The 23,041-nt window shown below is 40.5% G+C and overlaps 1 protein-coding gene across 1 annotated transcript in view; it reads left to right on the forward strand.

Moving 5' to 3' along the window:
* The window catches only part of myo1g (myosin IG), a 65,206-nt gene extending 49,557 nt beyond the window's left edge, over positions 1 to 15,649 (forward strand). The window contains exon 22 of the mRNA XM_085446159.1: positions 14,304 to 15,649. Within this exon, the coding sequence (XP_085302285.1) occupies positions 14,304 to 14,466 (163 nt within the window). The 3' untranslated portion in view covers positions 14,467 to 15,649. The remainder of the gene's footprint in view (positions 1 to 14,303) is intronic.
* Positions 15,650 to 23,041: the final 7,392 nt, after the last annotated feature.

Consider the following 23,041-nt stretch of genomic DNA (forward strand, 5'->3'; position numbering starts at 1 on the left):
GTTCCCCCACAAGAGCTGGAAAAGGTAGCAAGGAAGTGGGACATCTGGGCTTCTCTCTCTGTTAATTATGCTACACCCGCAACCTGGCTAAGCTGCAGAAAATGGATGTTTAAGCACAAAAATGTTCACTTTTAATAATAAATGTAAAAGTTATTATGATAAGTCTGAGTTGTCTTTAGGGAAAATAAGTGTAATTTACAAGTTTAATTTCATATATATATATATATATATATATATATATATATATATATATATATATATATATATATAAATAAATAATTGGTTTTAACCTTTGTTTTCACAACAATAGACACTATATTTGGTAGTGTTCATATGATTGCGTTCAGCATCTGGATAAACTTATTTAAAAAATCAACAGAAAAGACTGAGAGCCAGTTAAATCACTGACTACAGGCAGTGTGTGCGGCGCATGACAGACTTACAACAACAACAAATTTGTTGTTTATTTGGACTCTCCAGTTTGACAGACTGTATGCGATGAGACTTCAGATGAAACACGTGACTGTAATGTCTTTGAAAAAGCTTCATTTATCCATTTTAGAGAGTGACTCACAAAAGGCCAATTCAAAGAGCATTAATGTTACAGGAAGTTGGTAATACAATATCTCTCCTTCTCCCTTGCCCTTCTGGATGGCACTTCAGCCACTGGCAAACCGTGTAGGAAAACCATGTGACTTTCATTACAGGCAGGCATAGTCACGCATTTGGTATCACATTATGTTCAGGAAATCATTTAGCTGTAATCATCCACACATTATTGTGTTTCTGCTAAATTGCTGCTTAGTATAGACTTAAGAGGATACCTGTAGCAGGGTTCACATTCAGGGCACAGCTCAGAATATGGGTTACAACATCACCATAAACCTTTTGTTTTTACTCTGTTGTTACCTTGTGCATGGGGTAATGAAGTTGAACTCAAACGCAGCTTCAAACTCGTATTTAAAATGTAAAGGCGTTGTCTGAACCTGCCTTAAATTACAGGGTGACCAGTGAGTTAGACCTGAGGAACAACAAGGAATTAGGACTGTAAAATGTCTGGGTTATGTGGTGAAAAACAAGATTAAAATCTACTAACTGTCCAGTTTAAACGGCTTGTTTAGACCCCAATGATCTCATCCAGATGCTCCTCCGGAATGACTCCATTCCTTGCCTTTTTAAATGCTTGTCCGACACTCTTTAGAGGAAACTCATTTCTGCACTTGTGTCCATGGCCCTTTTGTAATGACCTTGTGTAAGTGTATACCTTTGCTTTACACTCAGCACTCTCTTCACCACAACAGCTTCTTCATCCTTGCAGACGCTGCACCAATCCATCCTATCCTCACTCACAAACAACAACCTTAGAACTTGAGATTCTTGAACTCCTCCACTTGGGGCAAGAGCTGTTTCCCAAACTCGAGTGGACATTTAACCTTTCTCCTACAGAGATCCATGGCGTCAAGGGTGTGTCCACACAAGAGCAATTCGCTGGTCGCCTGTCACTTTGTAGCTAGAAGTCAGTAGCTGGCAGACATTCCAGGCTCAAGTTGCCTAGGTAACCTTCTCATATAATTACCATGCTGAAATGTTTCAGTCAGTGGCATCGTTTATTCTCACTGGTAGTTGCTGATAGTTCAATCGCTTGCCTTGAACTTGAGAAAAGTTTAACCCAGAACTTGGCAACTTAAGATCACCAGCAGTAGTTTTACCCATTCATACTTGAAGTCACTGAATGTCGCAGAGTTTCTGCTGTTTCCCGTTGTCACATCACTGCTAGTCGTTTCAGTGTGGATGCGCTTTTTGACTTGGAGGTGCTAATTTTCCTTCTTGCTACTTCACACTGAGCTGCAAACTGCTCTAGCCTGAGCTACTGTAGATGGTAATGTTCAATGAAGCCAGAGGGACAATGTGAAGACTTAGGCCTGTTTTTCACCACTTTGACTGCACCAAGAAATTCTGTCAAAAAAATGGCTACCATGGTGAAGCCCAGCAGGAACGAGTCTGACTTAGTGTCAGCAAGACCAAACAGACTCACTACAGGTATACCAAATGGACCGAATACCCTTTAACAACAGGCCCAGTACAGAAAACTCCTTAAAATAATGATGTCACAGAACTTTATGGCAAAGTTTCTAAATTCTCGTATTTGAGTTTACTACCTGATGGTGTTCACACAGTGCAGTTAGAGTGCATATTGTGTATTTGCACTACTGGTTCTGTCAGGTATTTCTTCCTAACACAGCCGTTCTGGTACTATGTGCTTTCAAAGTTTTTCTTTGGCTCCCCTCTTGTGTTTTAGTATTTTGTACTTTTGCACGTGTCCCCTGTGTTTCTGTGCCTGTTTCTTATTTATTTCTTGGTTTGCTTCTCTGCTAGTTTGAAGTCTTTGTTTTTCGCCCCCTTTTTAATTGGCTGTCTCTCCCTGATTTGTTTCTTTTGTTCTTTATTTCCCTTTCCGCTCCATGTGTATATATAACCTTCTCTTCCCTGACTCCTTTGCTGTCAGGACATCTGTTTGTTTCTGTTTGTTTGCCTACCTGAGTTTGCAGCCCATGTTCTCTGACTTCTTGTCTCTCCTGTGCTCCTCTCGTGTTCCTGTTTTCCTGTTTTGGTTTTGGTCTATTTTTCTGAAAAGACACAGTTCAGTTTTCCCTCTTGGAATATTAATATTCTGTTTCAACTTTTATTATTAAGGTAGAAGTTTACTGTTCTTTTCCAGTATTTTTATTAAAGAGTAACTTTAAAGAGATACGTCTAATGAAATCATATAGATGAGAGAGTGGAAAATAACTCACTCACTCACTGGTATAACTTGCAAATATATTAACCATATTTTTTTAAAGTCTGAGAAAGAAAATGAGGGAAAACATTATTCGCCCCCCTTTAAAGCTTGCTTTTTGCTGCTTTACTCCTGTCTGATTTGTGTCCTGCATATTTATCCGCATGCTGGGCACAGTGTGTTTGCAAATGTGTCCATGTGCACTGTTTGTATTCACTTTTGTGCTTCTCATGAAAACATCTTGTTCCTTCCTTGTTCCTCTTCTCTCTCTTGTCACCCCCACCAACTGTGCATCCCTAACACTTGTTCTGCCAGAGGTCTCTACATGTTAAAAGTGAATTCTTCCTCCCCTCTGTTGCCGAGTCTGCTCGTTGAGGTTTTCTTTGAAACCGTTGGCTCTTTATGATGATGAAGAGATGGCTGTTGTTGTGAGCCAGTGTTATATAAATCAAACTGTATTGGATTGAATTAAATTGAAAGCGGCATGAATGCAGATGAAGGAGATGCTACAGTACAGCCGTGAGATGTTTTCGAAACATCAAGTGTGCTGTGAAAGATTTAGACAAAGTGAATACTACATCATGCTTTCCTAATGAGCGCCTTCTCACACATTTACATCAAAGACAACATCAGCGGAGGAGCAGGTTTATGAAGACGTTGGCTCCTGTTCGTTTAACTTTTAAAGCCTCCTGGGTGCACTCAGACTGAGCCACTGACCTTGAAACTGCATCAAAAGGCCTCTTTGTGGATTCAAACGGCACACGTGCTGCCTCCAAATCCTCCTCCGAGTGCAACAAATGGATTCCTCACAATCATTTTCATTCTTCACTACAATGTTGCTTTAGTGCCAACTACTAAACCGTAATAAATGAAATGTTTTTAACAAAGCACATGATTGGCTGTTTGTTTTATCGTCGCTCAGCTGAAGATATCTGCACCAGTACGGGTTCAGTAGCAGGCATGACTAAGAGTTGCCTATCCAGTGACAAATGTTCCTGCTGCATAAAAACCCCTGATAGAGTTCGACCGCCTTATCGATAATCAATTTGAGGAGACGCTGGGCTCTTGCTTTGTGCGCTCCGTCATTGACTCTCTCTTAAACGGATTTGCTCTTATCTCAGAAACATGTCTGTTGTCCCGAGAATTAATCAGGACCAGGAAAATTATTTAAGTGCCTTTCACTCAGTGATTCAAGCCATGTGCATGAGCCAGTTTTAAGTCTGCAGAGTGTTGGCGTTGCATCTTAAATCATATTTTATCCATTCGGAGAAGTCGCTCTGTATGCATCAACTCTGCTGTTCTTACAGTATGAATCACTTTTTTTTCCCAGAATGCCCCCCTGCTGAGGCTCACCATGCAGGGTGCAGCCAGTTAAGATAGGCCCACTGTTAGCGATGATGCTGATGGTTATCATAATGGATGGGTGGTGATGATCAACGCTATGACGCTAAAGCGAACCCTGCAGGATGGTCAGCTCCCCGCCTGCCCATACCCGAAGACTTGAGTGGCCTCAGCCCCCGTTGTCCCCGCTGTGGGGGCTGCAGATGATGCTGTTGCCCCAGCGATGGTTGCCAGGCAGCTGGGGAAGTGCTAATTAAGACTGCAAGGGGAAAACTGGAGGATTGTGAGGACAGAGTGTCAAATTCTGAGAAGAAGATGGATGGGATAGAAGATTGCAAAGAGGGGGAGACAGCAAACAGGGTCATGTTAAGTAATGATAAATAATTAATCGTAACCGACTGATGTTATGTAATGTGTGTGATCTATACAAAAAATGTAGCGTTGAAGGGAATGCCTGTTATCTGAGTAGCTTCAGGAAGTTTACTGCTCCAAACTAAGAAGTGGTTTAGCTGTGCATCTTGTTTTTACACTTTTTTGTTTTACAGACTATTGGCATCTTGCACCAAAACAAGTCAGTCCCCATAGTGTAAGGCTCTGTGGGTTATGTTATATTTCAGAGGTTAGGTTTCTGGTTAGTATTGTATATGTCAGTTCCTGTTTAGTGTCTTTACTTGCGTATTGACTGCGTGTGAGCTTGTGTTTGTAGTGTGATGTCTTTAGGTGTCTTTGGGTAGTTTTTTGTTCTGTGTATGGCTACAGTCCAAAAACAGGTGACATGATGATGTCTGTGTGCATCTAGCCACAAAAATAAACTACAAGTCCATTGACCACGCGTGTGTGCTGGATCTCCTCCAACTCATTGACGTGTTGACGATTGTCCATTTTGTATGAACATTTTAGCAGGCTGGGCAGGGTGTGAACAAACCATTGGGTTACTTTGCCTTTTCAGTGCAGGCCATCCAGCAGTATGCATTCGCTGTGCACAAAATGAGCATGTTTCTGGTCACCCTTTTGAACTGATGTTCTGCCTTCTGGCTGGGACTGTGGGTTCGGCCAATCAAAATTGCTGTTTGGCTCTGTAACATTAAAATCTGCTCGGCTTGAATCCAAAGTTACAGAAGCAAAACTTGAGATTTGTGGTGAAATTGTGAGTTGCGTACAGAGGTCAAAACAGTACTTAAGTGCTCTTGAGCTGAATAAAAAGCCTGAGAGGCTGAAATTCAAATTTGCTATGGTTTTTCCTTTTTATGGGTAGCATTGCAGGTTATTTTGATCACCCTGCTTACACGATGTGTTTCCCTCTGTTTCTTTGTGCTAAGCTAAACATTTTCAGATGTACTAAACTGACAACAATATGAGACCAGTTTTAACATCATGAACCAAATACACGGTTTTATAAATGGCAAACTTCTCCTTTAATCCCGTTTCCAATCACAACCGAGTGTTCATACTGTATTCAGTTGTGCAGCTTCAACTGGATACAAAGTGAATGGGAAAGAAACAATTAAATGCAAATATGTCCAGGGTGGCAAGAAGTGTTGTGAAAATGCTTCTGCGTGATCTAAAATTTTTCCCACTTGCATGAAAATTTTATTTGTGAATCTTTTTCATAAAAACACACAGACCAAAGGAAAAGGAGAGTGGGAGAGGAAGTAACCAAGAGACTTTAAGTTTAGTCAGATTAGCTGAACATAGACAGACTACATCTTGTGTAGCCCATAAATAGTTCACAGTCTGCGAACTAAAGCATCTCATCTTGGTCGTCCAACATGCCTTCATCAGTTTTGTCTCCTCTTTGGACCTGGAGTTCCTTTAGAGCATGCTCAGATTTTGCTCTGCTCGGTCAGTCTGTGCACACCTGTGTAGTTCAAGAACCAGTTTTTCCTAAACCCGAGGATTCAGATAAAGAAATTGCCAGAGAAGAAGAAAAAGAGGAAACCTTTCTGATCTTTTGCACAGTGCAAAAAGTTCTCATTAACAGTGTCTGATGGAAGGTGCCGTTACATGACTTCAGGTGTCAAGCTGTTGTTTCTTTTGCAGGTTTCTGCCTGTTCTTTCACACACCCAAGTGTTATCTGCAGGCTATGTGTGTTCATGTGTGTTTATGTGCGGTGGAAGCGGAAAGTGAAAGTTATGGCTGCACAAGAGAATTTGTGTGTTTTGACAGTCTGATGTTGTCTAGGGTCTGTGGGATCATTAGGAGCTCTCTCTGCTTGTTATCTAATCTGACAGGCCTCTGATACAAGCTCTTTACTTCAGAGAATTAGCAACAACCAACAGACGCTGCATTTCCTCCTTTATTGTGTACTTTTTGGGGTTTCTTTAAGCAAAATACTATGTTTTGTTGTTGCAGCTCGACAGTTTGAGACTTCTTGAGTTAATTAAGATTTTACATAAACTGCACAGTGTAAGATTAGTCGTGGTGACGAGGGAAAGATGGGCAGATGACAGATTGGGAGAGGATAAATTAAAAATCCTCACAGGGGTCATAGTATATGGAAGGTGGTGCACAGTCACATAGGGGCAAAGGCACAAGTGGCTTTTTTGAATACTTGAATTTACCTTTAAAAACTGCACAACCTGACTTTACAGTTGTCACAGGTCTGACACTTCCACAGTTCATCACTCCTTCTGGTTCCCACCTGGAGACAGCTTGCACAGTTTGCCTGTGGTGGCTCTTTGTCCAACGTCTGTGACATTCAGAAGTTGCCTCACAACAAACATTCGAGAAAACCAAAAAACAACAACACTAAATACAAATCCTAAAAATCACAGTATCACTGTCGCAACATACGATAACATACGTTGAAATGGAGACTCAGCGATGGTGTATCTTGCTGCCACATCGTTTTTAATTGGTCATTTGATTCGACTCTAGAGGGCTAAACCACTTACACTTAAAACTGTATAAATATTTATAGCGAAGTTCATGAGCTCAATCATGAAACGCACTGAAACACTGAACATTATTTTTAAGTTATGGTCCCCATTAGACTTAAAGTATGGTAAACCTTTTAAGATCATTGGCTAAGGATCAGTCAGTCACAAGTCATTAATAATAATGGATTGGATCTATAAAGTGCTTTTCAAGGCACCCAAAGCACTTTACAATGCCACTATTCATTCACACACTGGTGGAGGCAGCTACAGTTGTAACCGTTGGGCAGTTACAGTTGGGCAGACTGACAGAGGCAAGGCTGCCATATCGCGCCATCGGCCCCTCTGGCCAACACCAGTAGGCGGTAGGGTAAAGTGTCTTGCCCAAGGACACAACGACCAGGACAGAGAGCCCGGGGATCGAACTGGCGACCTTCCGGTTACAGATGCACTTCCTAACCTCCTGAGCCACGGTCACCCCGCTCATTAGCCAGTGAGCATGCAGCCGCGAGATCTGATGCAGCCGCCATCAGATCTCACCTTACACGTCATGTCTAGTTTCAAATTGTGACTGCATCCATCTTTTAGGGTCACAGCTAGTCACCATGATACCATCGCAGCACAGCAACATTGATGGCATCTGTTATGTTTTGACTTCTTTTATATAGACATAAATTTAGCTGTCAGTACCCACACTGCCACCTTAAAGGCACAACAGAAAAAGTGAATCCACATGGTGTGGAAGGTACTTTAGTTTAATGTAAGGCTAAAATAAAACAGTCCATCTACTATAAACTCTCAAGCACATGGTTTCTAGTCAGCATGTGAATTGAAATCAAAGCTTTCTAAAAATGCAAATCACACTTATGATTTAATGCTTCTGTCTCCTTGGGACAGATAATCTTTTTATTGTTCAGCAGTTACATTTTAATTATCAGTCATGATTTAATCGTGGTTGCTGTGTCACCGCTTGTCCCTTGGAGGCACTGATCCCCGTTTTCTATTTAAAGTGAAGAGAAGCTTCTGATAATATTATAAAATATTCAGTTTACTGAGCAGTGTCCTCCAGCAGGACAAACTGTTTCTAAAGAAAACTGTGTAAAAAGACATTAGAAGCATCTTTTATCTGTATTGGCACATTACTCCCTCTGAGCTATGCTGCATGGGAGTGTTGTTGTTGATCTGATTTTCCTACAGTGGCACACACAGCATCAGAAGCCCTGTGTTTCAGCAGGCTCACTGGCTATTCCTCACCACACATGCAGCTCAGCTGTAAATGAAATGGCCTGTAAGTCTCCATAATGGAGACACCAGAGGCATGTACTCACATCGGATTATCAGCATCCAGCATCATATTGGGGATGACAGGGAGAAATCCTAGAAAAAGCTGAAGAGGGGGAGGAGGAGGAGGCAGAAAAAAGGGGAGATGAGATGAGGAGTGGAGGGTCCAAGGGCTCCTCCAGGAGCTGCTGCTCGTCCCAGTTCTGTCTGCACCGTCGTCTCCATGAATTATTTGACTGCAGCATGAGGACGTTTTTGCAGACAGGAGCCTGTGGACCATGTTTATATACCACATCCCACTGCTCCCGTACAGACTGTCTCCTAATATGTGTCACTGATTTTATGATTTCCATGGAGGACATTTTGAACTCAATACCAAAGGGGAGATGTTCATAAAATAAGCTATCACAATGACAACTACGATGGGTAGTTTGCAGAGGGGAATCTTTACATCTTTGTTTGAAAATATGTGAAAAAATTGTATATATAAAAAAAGATAGATGGAAAATTATTATTATAATTAAACAGCTTTTCACTCCTCCTGTCATAAGCAGTGAGAGCAGCACGTGTAACCCTGCTAACGCTTTCCAATCACGGTGACTGTTTTAGCCACACAGCGTTCACAACAACCTGAGGTGTGAGTCTTCTTCATGAGAGGAAAGAACAAAAGACGACTGGTTCTGTTCATTACCAGCTGCATATTTTTTATTTGTGGACTGTGATAGAGGAGCTTGTCCACAGCTCAAAGTTAAAATAATCTTTATTTACTTTATTCTAAGCCTTGGTGCAGCACCTCAGTTTATCAGAGACAAGCTGCTTTAGCTTCTCTCTGTATGAACATTTGGAAAACATTGGTTGGAGACGGTGGCCCAAACAAAATTATTGCAACCTTGTTCAGTGAGCTTGCAGTCAGATGTGACCTGTCCTCAAAGTGAGTTTGGTGCACTGATAAAATGGCAATAAGACTGAGTCACACTAACATCAACACATTACATGCAATGGGGTGTCATAATATGTCTTAACCGTCCAATCATAAACAGAAATGTCTTTAATCTTGTTATCATATAGAAATATAACCCAAATAGTCTGCAACCAGTTGAATCACCTAAAGAGATGCAGCACAGACGAGTGTTTCTTATTGGTGCAGTATGACTCAGATTGATAGCATCGTGTTGGTATTCCCTGGGTTTATAAATAAGATTTGAAAACCTTTCTCAGTCTTTCGGAGAGTGATTACAGCCAGTCTGATTCAGGGCACGATTGTTTGGAGACCGGTTGTCTTCCACCAGTTGACCTGTGCAGTCACTTTACAACCAACTGGTCACTGCAGCAGCTTGCAATCAGTTTCCCTAAGCAAAAAAAAACTTAATGCAGTCATCAGGCAACCTGCCGCTTTAGCCTAGTAGCAAGGAGGTTGTCATCCTACTGACAGAGCTATAATTTAACTATCCTCTGACTAACTGCCCCTCCTGCAGGTAAAGATGCTCACAGATGATTACATTAAAGACATCAGCTCTTATTGACATCATACAGAGCCAAGAATAGAAAAAAACTGAAACTTAGCAATCATTTTTTTTATAAACATGCTGGCCTCTTTTAGCCATGTTTAAATTGAACAGCCTTTTTAGACCTTATATATAACAGAAGATAAGAAAAAAAGCCAATCCCAACAGGTTCACTTTTATGTCAAGGTCGACCTGCATTTCTGGGCCTTCTTTTTATTTTCTGCACAGTACAGACAGAGAATGCTAACATCTAATATTGAAGGTTTTCAAAGAGAATAAAAGAATCAAACCTTCACCCAAGTAAACTCAGGCCACAAGAGCTCCTCAAACCACTTAACTGTCTCTGTCTTGGGGGGGGGTTGGCATTTTGTTGCTCATTAATAGATGTGAGACAAGATTGGAAACATCTGAAATCAATATTCATGCGACCTTACACAAGAAAACGAATCAAATCAAATTAAAGCCACCATGTTGTTTATTTTCCGCTACATTTAATACAGCTCCCCTCTCACTCTCACTCTCGCTCACTGCTGCTCTCATAAATCAGGGCTGATAGGAGAGCATCTGTGATTTTGTGGTGATATTTTCAAACATGCCAGAAACTTCCGAGCGAATGAGGATGCATTTCTGGCTACTGGGCAACAGGTTTGTGCAAGAATTTGGCCAGAATCTGGATTGTTTGTCTGAGCAGTTTGTCTGTTTTAAAAAAACAACTGTTAAATAGTTGTAGTCTGAATTACTCAAAACTACAAAATTATTGTGAGAAGCTTTAATATATTAAAAAAACTATCCAGCAGTCCATAACTGCAAAAAACAATACATCAAAACAAACTAATCATTCATAAGGGTGTTGTCTAAAGGGTGGGTGTAGGTAAATGAAACAGTTTGGTTAGGGCAGGGTCATGGTCGTGGTAATTGTTGGTTAAAGGCCACAGGCTGGACACCACAGTGTCAGACATTGACGGTTTGGTTGTACACCGATCCATCCACCCCAAACTGCTTCCTGGGAGGTTTGGCTGTAATGTAACAACATGCTTTGTGCAGCTTTAAAGCATCATTTAAGTTGGAAAAAAATGGAAATGTGTTGAGAAATCGTGCACTCGGTCAGTGACTTCTATCTGTCCCAGTCCGCAGTTACTTCTTTAATCCTCTTGTGCACCTTGAGAGAATGTCTTCCCTGCTATGTACGTTATCTAAAACATGTTATGTAGACTTAAAGATGGCTAATCTGTTCTTTTTTTTAATGAATTTGCAAAGTGAGGTCCTCCAATGACCTCCTAGTTAAAGGTGGTTCCCCATCTAGTGCTTGTGAACATTAAATGTTTGCACAAGCAACATCTGGGCCGATTTCTATTGGTGGAGGACAGTCTGGTTATTGTGGACAATCTCAGCCTTAAAACAAAATTCTCTTGCTGCAGCAGAAAAATTCACAGGCCTCTGCAGCCTGTCATCCACTGTCCTCAGGCGCAGCCAGAGGCTTTTCTCAATGTGCGCTGCCGGAGTTGGGTTTCACTTCTGGTAGTGCTACGATGAGGTCAGCATTGTGCACAAATTAAAAAAGCTCTCTGGAGGTCAGTGGGTTTTTGTGTCAGGTTTATCATAGTCCAGCAGGGCTGGACAGCTGGTTTGGGGGTTCAGCCAGGCAGGGTTGGCTTGGCTGAGAAAAAAACAGCAGGGCCACACCTGTTGGGGTGATTCATGATGAATAGCATCACAGCTCTGGAAAATTGCAGTGACTGAGGTCAAACTCTTTTAGAAAGAGCACAGCAAATAATGCATCTGCAACTTTAAAAATAGAGATCTCAGTTTCCGTCAGAAAATTCAAGAAATATGTCCCCACTGCTTGACTTGAAGCATATTTTTAAGCAATTTGATTACCTGATCCAAATATGAGGTTTTCCACCGGATAATCTTTTTGTTTTATTCAGAATGCGGCTGCATTTCTCTGTAATTGTCTGTTATGGTTTATTACATTAAGCTATCACACCTCTGATAGCTCAATGTGTTTAATGAGTTTTGTTTAGTTATAAAAGAGTGACCGTGCTTCATTTTCTCTTATAAATGTTATAATATAAGCGGCTAATACAGGAAATTAAGCCCTTTTACCTTCAAAGCAAAAGTTTCACTTTTTTAACATTTTGGCTACAGCACTAAGACATATGTTGTCCATTGCAATTTTTTTTCTAGTTCAACTAGAAGTTAGCAAATGTGTTTGCAGACAACCCGCTGTCTTCCATGCAAACCATGAAGAACCTTGACAATCTGCTAGACATTAAAGTACAGGGAAAAGGAGGTTTTTGGTGAAGCACTCTTATTATTTGGCCTAGTGACAACCAGCAACCACTCACCAACCCATCAGGGAGTACACACATGCACGCAATGCGCCTCTGACATCACATGAGAAACCTGAATACCATCAGCTAGGCTAAACAAAAACTTCATGATTAGTTTATAACAAATGAATTAGAAAATTAATTTGCTGAACTAGCTTATTTGCTAGCTGAACTAGCTTATTTGCTAGCTGAACTAGCTTTTTTGCTAGTTCAGCAAATCAATTCATTTGCTAAACTAGCAAATAAGCTAGTCTAATCATGTTGGTTAGCTATAGTAAAAACTTGACAACCAGTTCCATGAAAATGAAAGTTAAATGTATTTAATGCTAATCATCATCTTTAAATGTTCAATACAGACTTGTCTTTGCTTTGAAACAATTCAAACAAATGAGGTAAAACTGAAAGTTCCAGCAAATACCACTTCCAGAAAAAAAACATTTTTCTTGCTTGTCAAAGACAAACTTGAGTATTCATGAACCTGAGCCTAATTGGAGGCAAAAATATTTGTCCAAACAATGTTGGATCAGGACATTGCAATATATGCAATCTAGTGCCAGGGGGCAAAGCCTCAAATTATATTTAATATGCAGGATAATTTTTTTATTGTACTTTTAACCGACTTTATGGGAGGTCCCCAGAGTTTGGTGAAGGGTTAAAACACAATGCACACACAAAAACCTAGCACTTCCAAAACAAAAGCATTACCGCACACTTATAATCCAGTTCACCCTATTCCTATCTCTATTCCGCTAATGTACATAGCATTATATATTTATATAACACTATAATAAACTGCATATTTAAACTCTAAGATTTCAGGTGTTTCTCCTCAGATTTGCACCAACGATTGCCAGCACTGTTGCATAACAATAATTATGCAATCTTCCCAAAAATGGGACTTTATCCTTTATGATTTCCAGCCAAATTTTTGAAGACGACCATGCAGTCTGGGGAGAAGATGACACAAACACTTTGAAACAACACATTCGTCTGTCTTGCCAAACTAACCTCAAGCTTGCCAAGTTGGCTTATCTTTACAAGCCAGCCTTTATCATCAGTCACATTACCAATATTCAGAGGCATCCACAAATAGTCATTATGTAAATATTGCCTTTCATCTCTTTTTTAAAGCCATTAACTTGAATTGAAACTGAGAGTGTTTGCTGATTGGAGAAGGAGAGAATACATTCGCAAGAGAAACATTCTTACAAGCAGGAGTCTGAGCCTTAAACTCCCCTGGGCCTCTGACTATGACGTAGGTGGATTCAGTGTTAGAGTCTTTATAAGCATGCTGCACAGATCCAGCCATGTGCTGGGCCAGCTTGTGTTTGGTGGAGCAGCGGGGTCAAGGCAGCCACGCTGAGGCTGCGGGATCCCCAGGGGTCGAGGAGGAAGCAGCGACTTCACAGTGGATCATCTTCAGCTGACTGTGCAGCAGCCGAGCGAGCCCGGGCACACTTTCATGCCCCAGCTGTCAGCAGAGGGGCTGGATACTGCTTTGATCAGGAGAACTCAGCAAACAGCCAGGTGTTAGGTGATCAATAACAAATATTTTGTGGTGATGCTTCAGTTTTGGGTTTTTTTCTTTTTTTTACTTTGTGACTTGCTCTGGAAATGTTGTAGTCTTGTTGCGGTAGACATTCAAAACACACTTCTAAGAGGAGCAGACTGCAATTTTGGTATCCCAAGATTTTGGATTAGCAGCAATTAATGCAATGTTCCTAAAACCCACACACCAGTGGGCAGGTTTGGGACTCTTGAATCTTAGCTTGTGTAGACCTGTATTTTAATGTCTGGGTAAAAATGAAATAAAGATCAAAGTTAGTTTTATATCTGTGCATCTGGGAATTCAGTCAAAAAAGGCTTAACAAAAAGTCTGTCTCCAAGTGAATCAAAAGCAGCTTCATATTTTCGTCTAATATCCAAGATAATATATAAGTGGCAATAAAAGTGATTTCTACAGCCCGTATATGGACATGGATGGATGTGGACATGTTTTAAACCTCCTTGTAATTTTCCCACTGAGCAATTGTGTCTGAACATCTTCTGCTATTTAACTGACCAGATCAATATTCCAGCAGTTTAATGAGTGATCCTGGTCCCTGTAACCATGATAACCATCAGCTAATCACGTATCAGTTCTGGCAAAGTTATTGAAACCCAAATGTTTGCGTTGTCGTCTTCCAGGGTGAAAAAAGTCCAGTTTCCTGTGAAGGTTTGCCGTTCAGGTTTGGAGATTCACATGCGAGGCAAGCCCAAGAACATCTCGGTGGAGACCAAAGCCGGTCAAACCATCGCCGATTTCAAGAAGAGTAAAGACGGTTTCATCCTGCTGGTGCCCGCTAACTAACAGTCCCCCAGTCAAACCATTAACAGCTACACCTCATCGACATCTAAGGAGAAAATATCAGCCACAGACATCCCAGCTGGACTTTAGCAAGAATTTCTTTTAATACATATAAACAATTTTGCAGTATATGAGGATTTTAAAGTAGTAATCTGAGCATTTTTTCTGGGAGAATCTGCTTTCTTCAGCACGCAGAGGAAACTGAAAGCTGAAATACTTTTATATTCATTTATAACACATTTATATGTATCGTACTGTTTATGCTTTTTTGTATTTTTATGAAATATAAAGATGTTTTTTTAAGATATGATTGAAAAAACAGAAACAAAAAGCACTTTTTATGATGATAAATATGGACATGTTTTTGTGTTGTAACACACCGCTGCCTGCAGACTGAGATAATTATGTCAGAAGTAATAAAAGGGGAAAGAAAAAAGACAGTGGGGGAAAATTCATTATTCAATGTTTACTTAAGTTCTCTGTATGTTAGTGTTTCTCTCATGTTTTGCCACATGAACAGAGTGAATGTCGACTTTACGCAGTATTTAAAACCCATTAAAATGTTCAGCCTTAAGTGGCTTTAAGGTTTCCCTGCAACATAATGAATCAGTAAAGACGCTTCTATCCGTCCTCTGAGTGGCAGCTATGAGCCCGCGTCCACAGAAAACTGGACCCCGTGACGCAGGAGCTGCTTCCTCTCTCATCCCCTTTCCTGATAGTTAGACTGATAAACACAAACCAGCACTGGAGAGGTCATTTAAATGATTTCTGAGGAATGAAACTGAACATTCCTTGTTTATTTATTGTGCTATCTGGTTGTCCAGATATGTTTCTTTTATTGTGAACAAACTCACAATGAAACCTGCTTTTATACAAACGTCTTCTATTGGAGTCTTTTACAGAACTTTAAATAAAAGTACGGCATTAAATAAAGTGTAAATTTGTCGTCTCAGGAGAAGCCGCACTAAACTGAAGCCCAGCTTGTTTATCATGGTTAAAGCTAACCAATCATAGAAAACAAGAAACGTGTGATTAAATTGAACCTTGTGTGTTTCTACAGTGCCGTTGAAAATCGTGCTACCTTTGCATTGTTCACGTTTTGAGATTTGTAGAAACAATAATTGTGACAATAAATGTTTTTTTACATTAATAATCATGAGTGTTTTCCAGGTCTAACTAACAGCAGCTGCAGATAAATTTGAGCTCTTTTGTGTAATTCTTCCCAGAATATTTACAATTGAAGAACAGATAAACCATTTGGTATGAACCAGATTTACGGACATGCTTAAAGAAAATGATCCTTTAATAGTAAAGATTGCTGCATAATTGTCATTATTAGTCCTTTAGTTTGTTGTCTCAATGTTTGATGCAAACTGTCCCGTGGAAGGAACTGATACTTACATAATACAAGTGGTAAAAAAATAAAGCCAGGACTATAAACTACAGTTCCTCTGGTGGCCACTCAAGACTAACTCCAAATATGAGTTAATCCCCACAGACTCCCATGTTACAGCAGGAATAAACATGTTTACAGCCTGCTACAAACATGGTTTCAGTCTCTGTAGCTGATTTACATGCTTATAACAACTGAACAGGGTTTGTTGTTGTTTAGTCCCGGAGGGCTTTTTACATAACCGATCATTTTAAACTCAATTAAGGCGAACAGTCTGTGACTGAACCAGACCTATCCACTTTGTTTGAGATATTTTAGATGTATTATCAGCCAAAAAAATGTTGTGTGGCTTACTGTACTAACAAATGACCCAAGAAGTCTCTGCTTCAGTTTCACATTCTGGTGATTTTTAAACTACCAGTCAACACACAATTTATACCTGCAGCCAATGCTAATTAAATTTGATGTTGGTTGATAACTTAACATTCTACCTTTCTGACTCAAATGAAAATCAGCCAGTGGTGCTGATACCAATACAAATACTTTTAACCTGTAAAGGCAGCTTGTGTTACATGATTTATAAATGAATCATCATCAGTTAGCAATTTCTTTTTGTGCCAGCCTCTAAAGCACTTTGGCTCAGCCACTGTTGCTTAAATGTGCTACAGGCTATAAATACAATTCACATGACAGTCAGCACAAAAAGGTTTGCACATTTTTCACAGATTATAACTGATGTATGTTTTTTAATTTTCCAAAGAAAAAAATGTTTAACACAGTTCAGTACGCTTCATACTAAGAGGGTAGAAACAAAGCATCCTATCAGTCCTAGCGCTAGCATCGATCAAATACCACTACCAGTGTTGGTATCGATATAGATGTTTAGATCAGTCTGCCCATCTCTAGGAGGCAGGTGAGGCCACAGGTGGTGGCGACTGGACTGATGGCGGTCTCAGTTTCTTTTCATAGTGAAGGAACAGACGAGCGGAGAAGGGAGAGACAGAGGTCTGGACTGACTGTGTCTTTGTCTGTGCAACTGATAAGTAAAGTGAAAACCAGTAAGCACAACCATCGCATGTGTTGGGTCCTTGAACAGATGCATCCCGGGTGTACTCTTAGGAGAGATGTTACAAGCATATCCCAGCAGGAGTTGCCCCGGGGAAGACCCAGAGCATGCTGGAGGGATTATATCTCTCAGCTGGCTTGGGAATGCCTTGGTATCCCCTTCAGATGAGCTAGACGAGGTGCGGGGAGAGGAAGATCTGGGTTTCTCTGCTTTGACTGCTGCCCTCCTGCATGGATGGATGCACAAACATAACAGTGTCCCTCTTTTATACATGCCCACTATAGAGTGGATTTAAAACAGCCTTGGACTTTTTTATTCCTTTATTATTCCTTATTCTCAATGCAACTGCAGATTCGGGTGTGTTATGCTAGTAGCAGCTAATGTAGCCTTTAGCCGAGATTAGCAGCAGGTTTCCAAAGAAGGACAAGCAGACTTTAATGTGGAAAATTAGATTTAGTGTTTTATTGCAAAAGCTTCATTTCAAACACAACAAAACTTCCACTTTCTTTTAGTGAGGTTTTAAATACGGTTACTGCTCCACTTGTAGTTTTTTCCCCCTCTGAGCAAATATGTGCGTGTCTCTGTTCACAGTCTGAGATCTTAATTCTCTGATGTGCTGCCAGTTTTTATCTGTCTCCACGGTGACCTGTTAGTGCGACTCGGTGATGTCCTGCCCTCGCCGTGACTCCTGCTCTTTGACGCACACCCTGCTGTGATTCCCCAAATCTCAGTGCTACATAATACTCTGAGAGTACAGATGTGTGTGTGTGTATTTTTCATGAGTAGGATCTGCATAATGTGGAAGGAGAAAATATTGTAGCTCTGTAAGTTACACCAAAGTCACCAAAATCGTCCGTGATGCTGGACCAGGATGTTCACACCTTCTGAATACTGGGTGGAAGTTGGAAAAAGCATGTCTTTCCTCTGATTTAAATCCGTGTTTAAGCTTCTGAGTTCTTTATAAAATAAATGACAATGATTTGTTGCCCACATCATTGTCTCAGAAGCTCAGAAAAGCAATGTAACTGCTTTCAGGGTACGCAACATATAAAGATAACAGCCAGTAGCCGATGATGAGATTTACGCCACTGGGACCCAAGCAGACTCACAGACATTAAATAAGCTCAAGAGACGGGGAGTATTTTGAATAGTTTGAACTGGACCGTTTCCTGTCCAGTCCTGTGTGGCACGTGTGAGTGAGGACACCTGTGGGAAACATCCCAGCCTAATTCTGTTCAAACTGTTTGGACCTCATGTGTGGAAAGAGCCTTTCAAACTTGTTTCCAAAAACGTTAACAGATCACACTGCTCAGCTATCACTAAGCGAAAAATAAATAATGCACTGTTAAAGTGTATTTAGGGAACACTGCAAATTAAACAGCTAGTGAATGTGAAACATCAAAAAGTCGAAAGCTTGCTTGTTTTTTTTCTCTTCACTTCAAAGTGGTGCTGGGACTACAAGGCTGTCTTGACATCCTGTCTCAGGAGGTTTGATGCAAATTCACACCTTTATTCTTGCAACTGTAATGACTCTCGCATGACTGCAACGTGACATTAACGTGTGAACGATCCAGAGGAAGTTTAAAACACATAATCTTCCTCTGGGAAATGGGAGCTACAGGTATGTGAGAAGTTCTAAAGAATAAAACAGCTAAATAAAGCGACTAATAACTCCGGCCTTGTAAAGATAAAATATCTGGTGGTGTCATAAAATGCTGTATAGTGTTTAGGGGTTTGAAAAGTATTAAAGCCAGACATATATAACAGAGAGAGAAGTTCATGGGGCATGGAAACAATAAAGATGGAAGAGGCATATCTTCTAGAGGGCAAAAACCTGCTTTTTAAAACTGATTTAAATTAGTTTTTGTCTGGTAATTTTATACATGCAGTTTTTACTTCCCTGTGACGAGTGAAATTAAAGTTAATTTAGATGATGCTTCAAGGAACTGACAAAAAAAATGCCATGTTCCTACCTGACTGAAGACTTTGTTACACTGGGGGAATTGGATTGTTTTTCATGCCTTGCTGCTATCTGAAGCAACACACCTTCAAGACGGTGCAACTTTTTGTGTAGTTTTATTACGAGGTGGTTTTGCTCAGTGCCCATTTCTCAGTGGAATAAATAAAAACAAATCAAATAAATATTGTACAAAACACAAGGCATGATTTTCACTTTCATGTGCCATAATACAGATTACATGAAAAGTAGTGAAAGAATCATTTAGGTTGTTAAATAAAAGTCATTATCCTACGTAAGAAAAGTTTAGCATCAAAATATGCTTAAAATGCCCAAAGTAAAAGTAAGTATTATACTACATTACTTCACTGGATCATTATTATTTATTTATTAATGTGTTTAGCACTTCAATGAGTGATGAGTGAGTCTTTTTGGTTTCTTCTCTGAACCTCTTGTGAACTTTTGACCCTCAGGTTTTATTAACTAGGTGACCGAAGTCAGCAGCTTCTTCTTTCGCGTCTCGTTATATTGAGATCTCAATAATCAAAGAAAAATTAAAGTAAGCATGCAGCAGAAATCACGGCCGTCGGCACACCTCAGCCCTCTGCCCTCATGCTGCTATTTTCACAGCAAATTGCACTTAGTAGCAAAACAAAGTTAATTGTAAATCTAATTTCGACTTTGAGTCTCAGAAAATGAGAGAATCCCAAGGTCTCTACAGCTGCAGAGGGAAGATCAGGCAACTGACCGAGATTTGTTTACCAAGATGCCACGAGCAGCGCCTCAGCGTGAGCCTCAGACTCATGCGTGTTACTGTGAAAGCTCTGTGTTTCGGCGCCAAACGAAGGCCTCCAGAGTTTCTGTGTTAATCTGCTGTCGCTCCCGTGGATGAAAACCACAGCTCTTCTCCCAGTTACAGCTCCACCAATCACTCGCTGGAGGCGGCTGTATGTTAGAAAACAGAGATTATATGCTGCATTTGTTTGTGTGTAATCCTTTAATCATTCATGTAAAAGCAGTGATTTATCAATTACGTGTTAGAGCAGCATTTGAAGCCTCTCCATCTCCGATTATTAAGTGTGTTTCGCGTGCGTCTTCGATCCATGCAAACACGTTTTCAGAACAGATGAACAATTAATTATCAGATCATATTTTTGCCTCACCAAATCAACATCTTTTTCACAAAAGCAGAGTTGAAATTCATAGTGCTTCCCCTGCTTTTTGATGGGTTTAGCTTAATGGCATCTTTTCCATTAGCACAAATGCAACAGTTATTTTCTCAATTGTTTCCCCATCACAGTCACAGCTGCTGCTGCCAAGCTTTTCTTCGGCATCATTTTTGCAGTCATTTTCCTTTCTGACAGCTCCAATCACATCTCTCCTCTCTGTGAATAAAACCCAATCTCGCTGGCACAAACGCAATACTGCAATCAGCCATGTGGTTAGAATGTAGATCGACGCTAACAGCGTTTCATCTGATGCTTGCTTTGGATTATCATGAAGTTTCTCGGTTTCTTACAGCAACAGTGTGCAAACAGGATTCTTCTACGTCTAATCTAATTTATCAGGGGTGGCAATTGTTGATGCAATCACTTAAACCGCCGTGCAATTCCATTACAAAAAGACTGGCACCTGGTCCGTCTCTCTTTAGAGCTTAGCAGCCCTGCAGTGAGGATTTGGTAATGAGTTGGAGAGGATTTACCAGTGGGAATATAACGTGTCCCAGAGCTTCTGTGTTTTTTCCCCTTAAATCCTCTCAGTGCAGAGCAGCCACTGGTTTGGTGAGCCCTGCAGGTTTTCCAGCATCCCTCCGTCAGAGGAGGTCACATGCTGCAGATTACAGTAACATGAGGGGGGAGATTGGTTTTTACTTTGGCTCGCTCTGAGCCAGCATGCCATCAGCCCAAATGCTTACTAATCAGGAAACGTTTGATAAACCACAGCGACCAAACACAGGGAAAAAGAGTCACATTTTATGTTGTTTGGGTAGCTTGCAAAGGTTCAATATGAAGAAAATCTTCTTCTTAAACTGTTGCTTTTTTTTCTTACACTGACTTTCTTGAATGGTGCATCGATAGTGAAGAAGCAGGTGTTCGTGTTGAACATCACCAGACAGGGTCATGTCTGCAGTGCAAAGCTGTATTTTTAGTACTCTTTGTATTGAGACTGACATGTCTCAAACTGAAAAATACGTGGTCAAAGCAGACAAAGCAACTTTAAGTGGTGTGCTTGTTGATAATACGCAGTATAAAGGCAGTTCACATACTGTATATAAAATACGGAAATGGCAACCATGATGTCACCCTCTGGTTTCGAAGGTGCCGTGTTTGGATAAAAGTGGAATCCAAAGTAACAGACTAGAATTTTACTGGATAAGCGCTTCATCCCGCTCTGGGACATAAGGAAAAAAGGTGCATCAAACTGGCTCCAAGTAAGGTCTAGCCTCAGAATTTTACCAGAGGACAAACGTTTTATTTAACAGAAGTGAAGTACATACTTTTTGGACACATACTACCACACAGTCAGTCTTATTTGTCATCTAATCCAGTTAAAAAATATTCTAGAAGTCACCAACAGTGCAAATACGATGGAATTTGTTGCACAAAGTCGCAATAATTTTGGCTCTGACTGCTGTTGTGACTGTAGCATTAATGACTAACCTCGTCTTGTGGATGGGGTCATTGCAGATGTTCTCTTGGTTGCACCATGGACCTTGCACTGAAAGCAGTTTAGCCATTCTAGGTCTGCTAATGTGTTTATATTAGCTTAACCGTAGCGCTATAGCATGCCACACGGTGATTTTACATCAACTAGCTCCGCTTTGCTAACCTCCAAATGTCACTGCTATTTCCTTTTCCATCTTCATTCATCCAAAGTAATAGCAGCGCTGTTCTGGGGGGTTGTTTTGTTTATTTAAGTCAGAACACTTACTGCCAATTTCTATTCCTGCCTCTAAACCTCATATATCCTATTTTTTTATGGATGTCTGGACTTCAAACTTTATTGCAACACCTAGAAGAACAGCCACTCTGATCATTTTAATGGACACAAAAGAATTTCCATTCTACAGTAGGAATCCAGTGGGATTTGAGATTACAGTTATTTCCCATGATTGAGGAATTCCCAGTGAGAGCGGATCACAGGCTTGCATTGATTAAGTTAGGGTGGCTGTGGCTCAGAAAGTACAGGGAAAGGTCGGTGGAATGATTCTCTAACTACTCCAGTTTACATGTCGACGTATCCTTGGGCAAGATAATGAACCTCAAGTCGCCTGTGATTGCATCCTTAGACGAGGCAGTTAGGTATACAAAAAAGTATATGAATGTGTGTGTAATTGGGTGAATGAGGCTTTGAGTAAAAAGCACTTTGAGTGCCCACTCAAAGCAAGCTGCCTTATATACGGATAGCTACTCTAAAGCTAACAGTCAAGGGCAAAAGATGTCCCTCGGTAGTTCATGGTATGTGCAGAAGGCTTGGAAATAAAGGATGTTCTGTTCTCGTACTGCAATCTAGTGCCAGTTAGTCCTAGTCCTACATGTGCACCAGAACTGTTTCATGTCATTTTGTCCATTTGACCATTAGCAGGAAATAATGAGTCGGTTGGCTTATTTAAACACTAAACAAACAGCCTCCCCATTCAGTATTAATTAGTGTTGACGCCAGTGCTGTTTATAAGTGGTAAATTGGTAATTACACTATGACGTGAACACGGCATTGAGCGTTGAAAATGACCCCTGTGTCTAACATTAGTGTAGAGTAGACATAACTGATATAGCCGCCACAGAGGATATGCTTGTTCTTGTAAACAGGGTTTTATTATTATGACCACCACACACTAATGTGACCTAATTACCCAGTAATATGCTCCTTGCCCTTGCTTGCCAATAGCTGAATATGCTTAATATACAGTTTGGAAAGCAACTGTTTTGCTCTTCGTATTAACACCTGAACATGTTTTCTTTTTTAAATATGTACTTAAAGCAGGGACTGAGGCAGAAAAGTGCAGCACAGCTCGGACAGATAATGTCTTTGGAGACCATCTATGGGAAGAATGGCAGCAGGGTTTTGGTGCATGTTGGTTCCCAGAGGACCGATAAAAGTCAGTGAACAGCAGCCGAGGCTTTGAAAAGCCCCAGGGAGCTCAGAGGCTCTATAGAAGAGT

The sequence above is a fragment of the Copadichromis virginalis genome, linkage group LG22 (genome assembly GCF_057382275.1).
Source record: "Copadichromis virginalis isolate Kocher_CV1m ecotype Utaka linkage group LG22, C_Virginalis_male_GT1.1, whole genome shotgun sequence".
Taxonomy (NCBI): Eukaryota; Metazoa; Chordata; class Actinopteri; order Cichliformes; family Cichlidae; genus Copadichromis; species Copadichromis virginalis.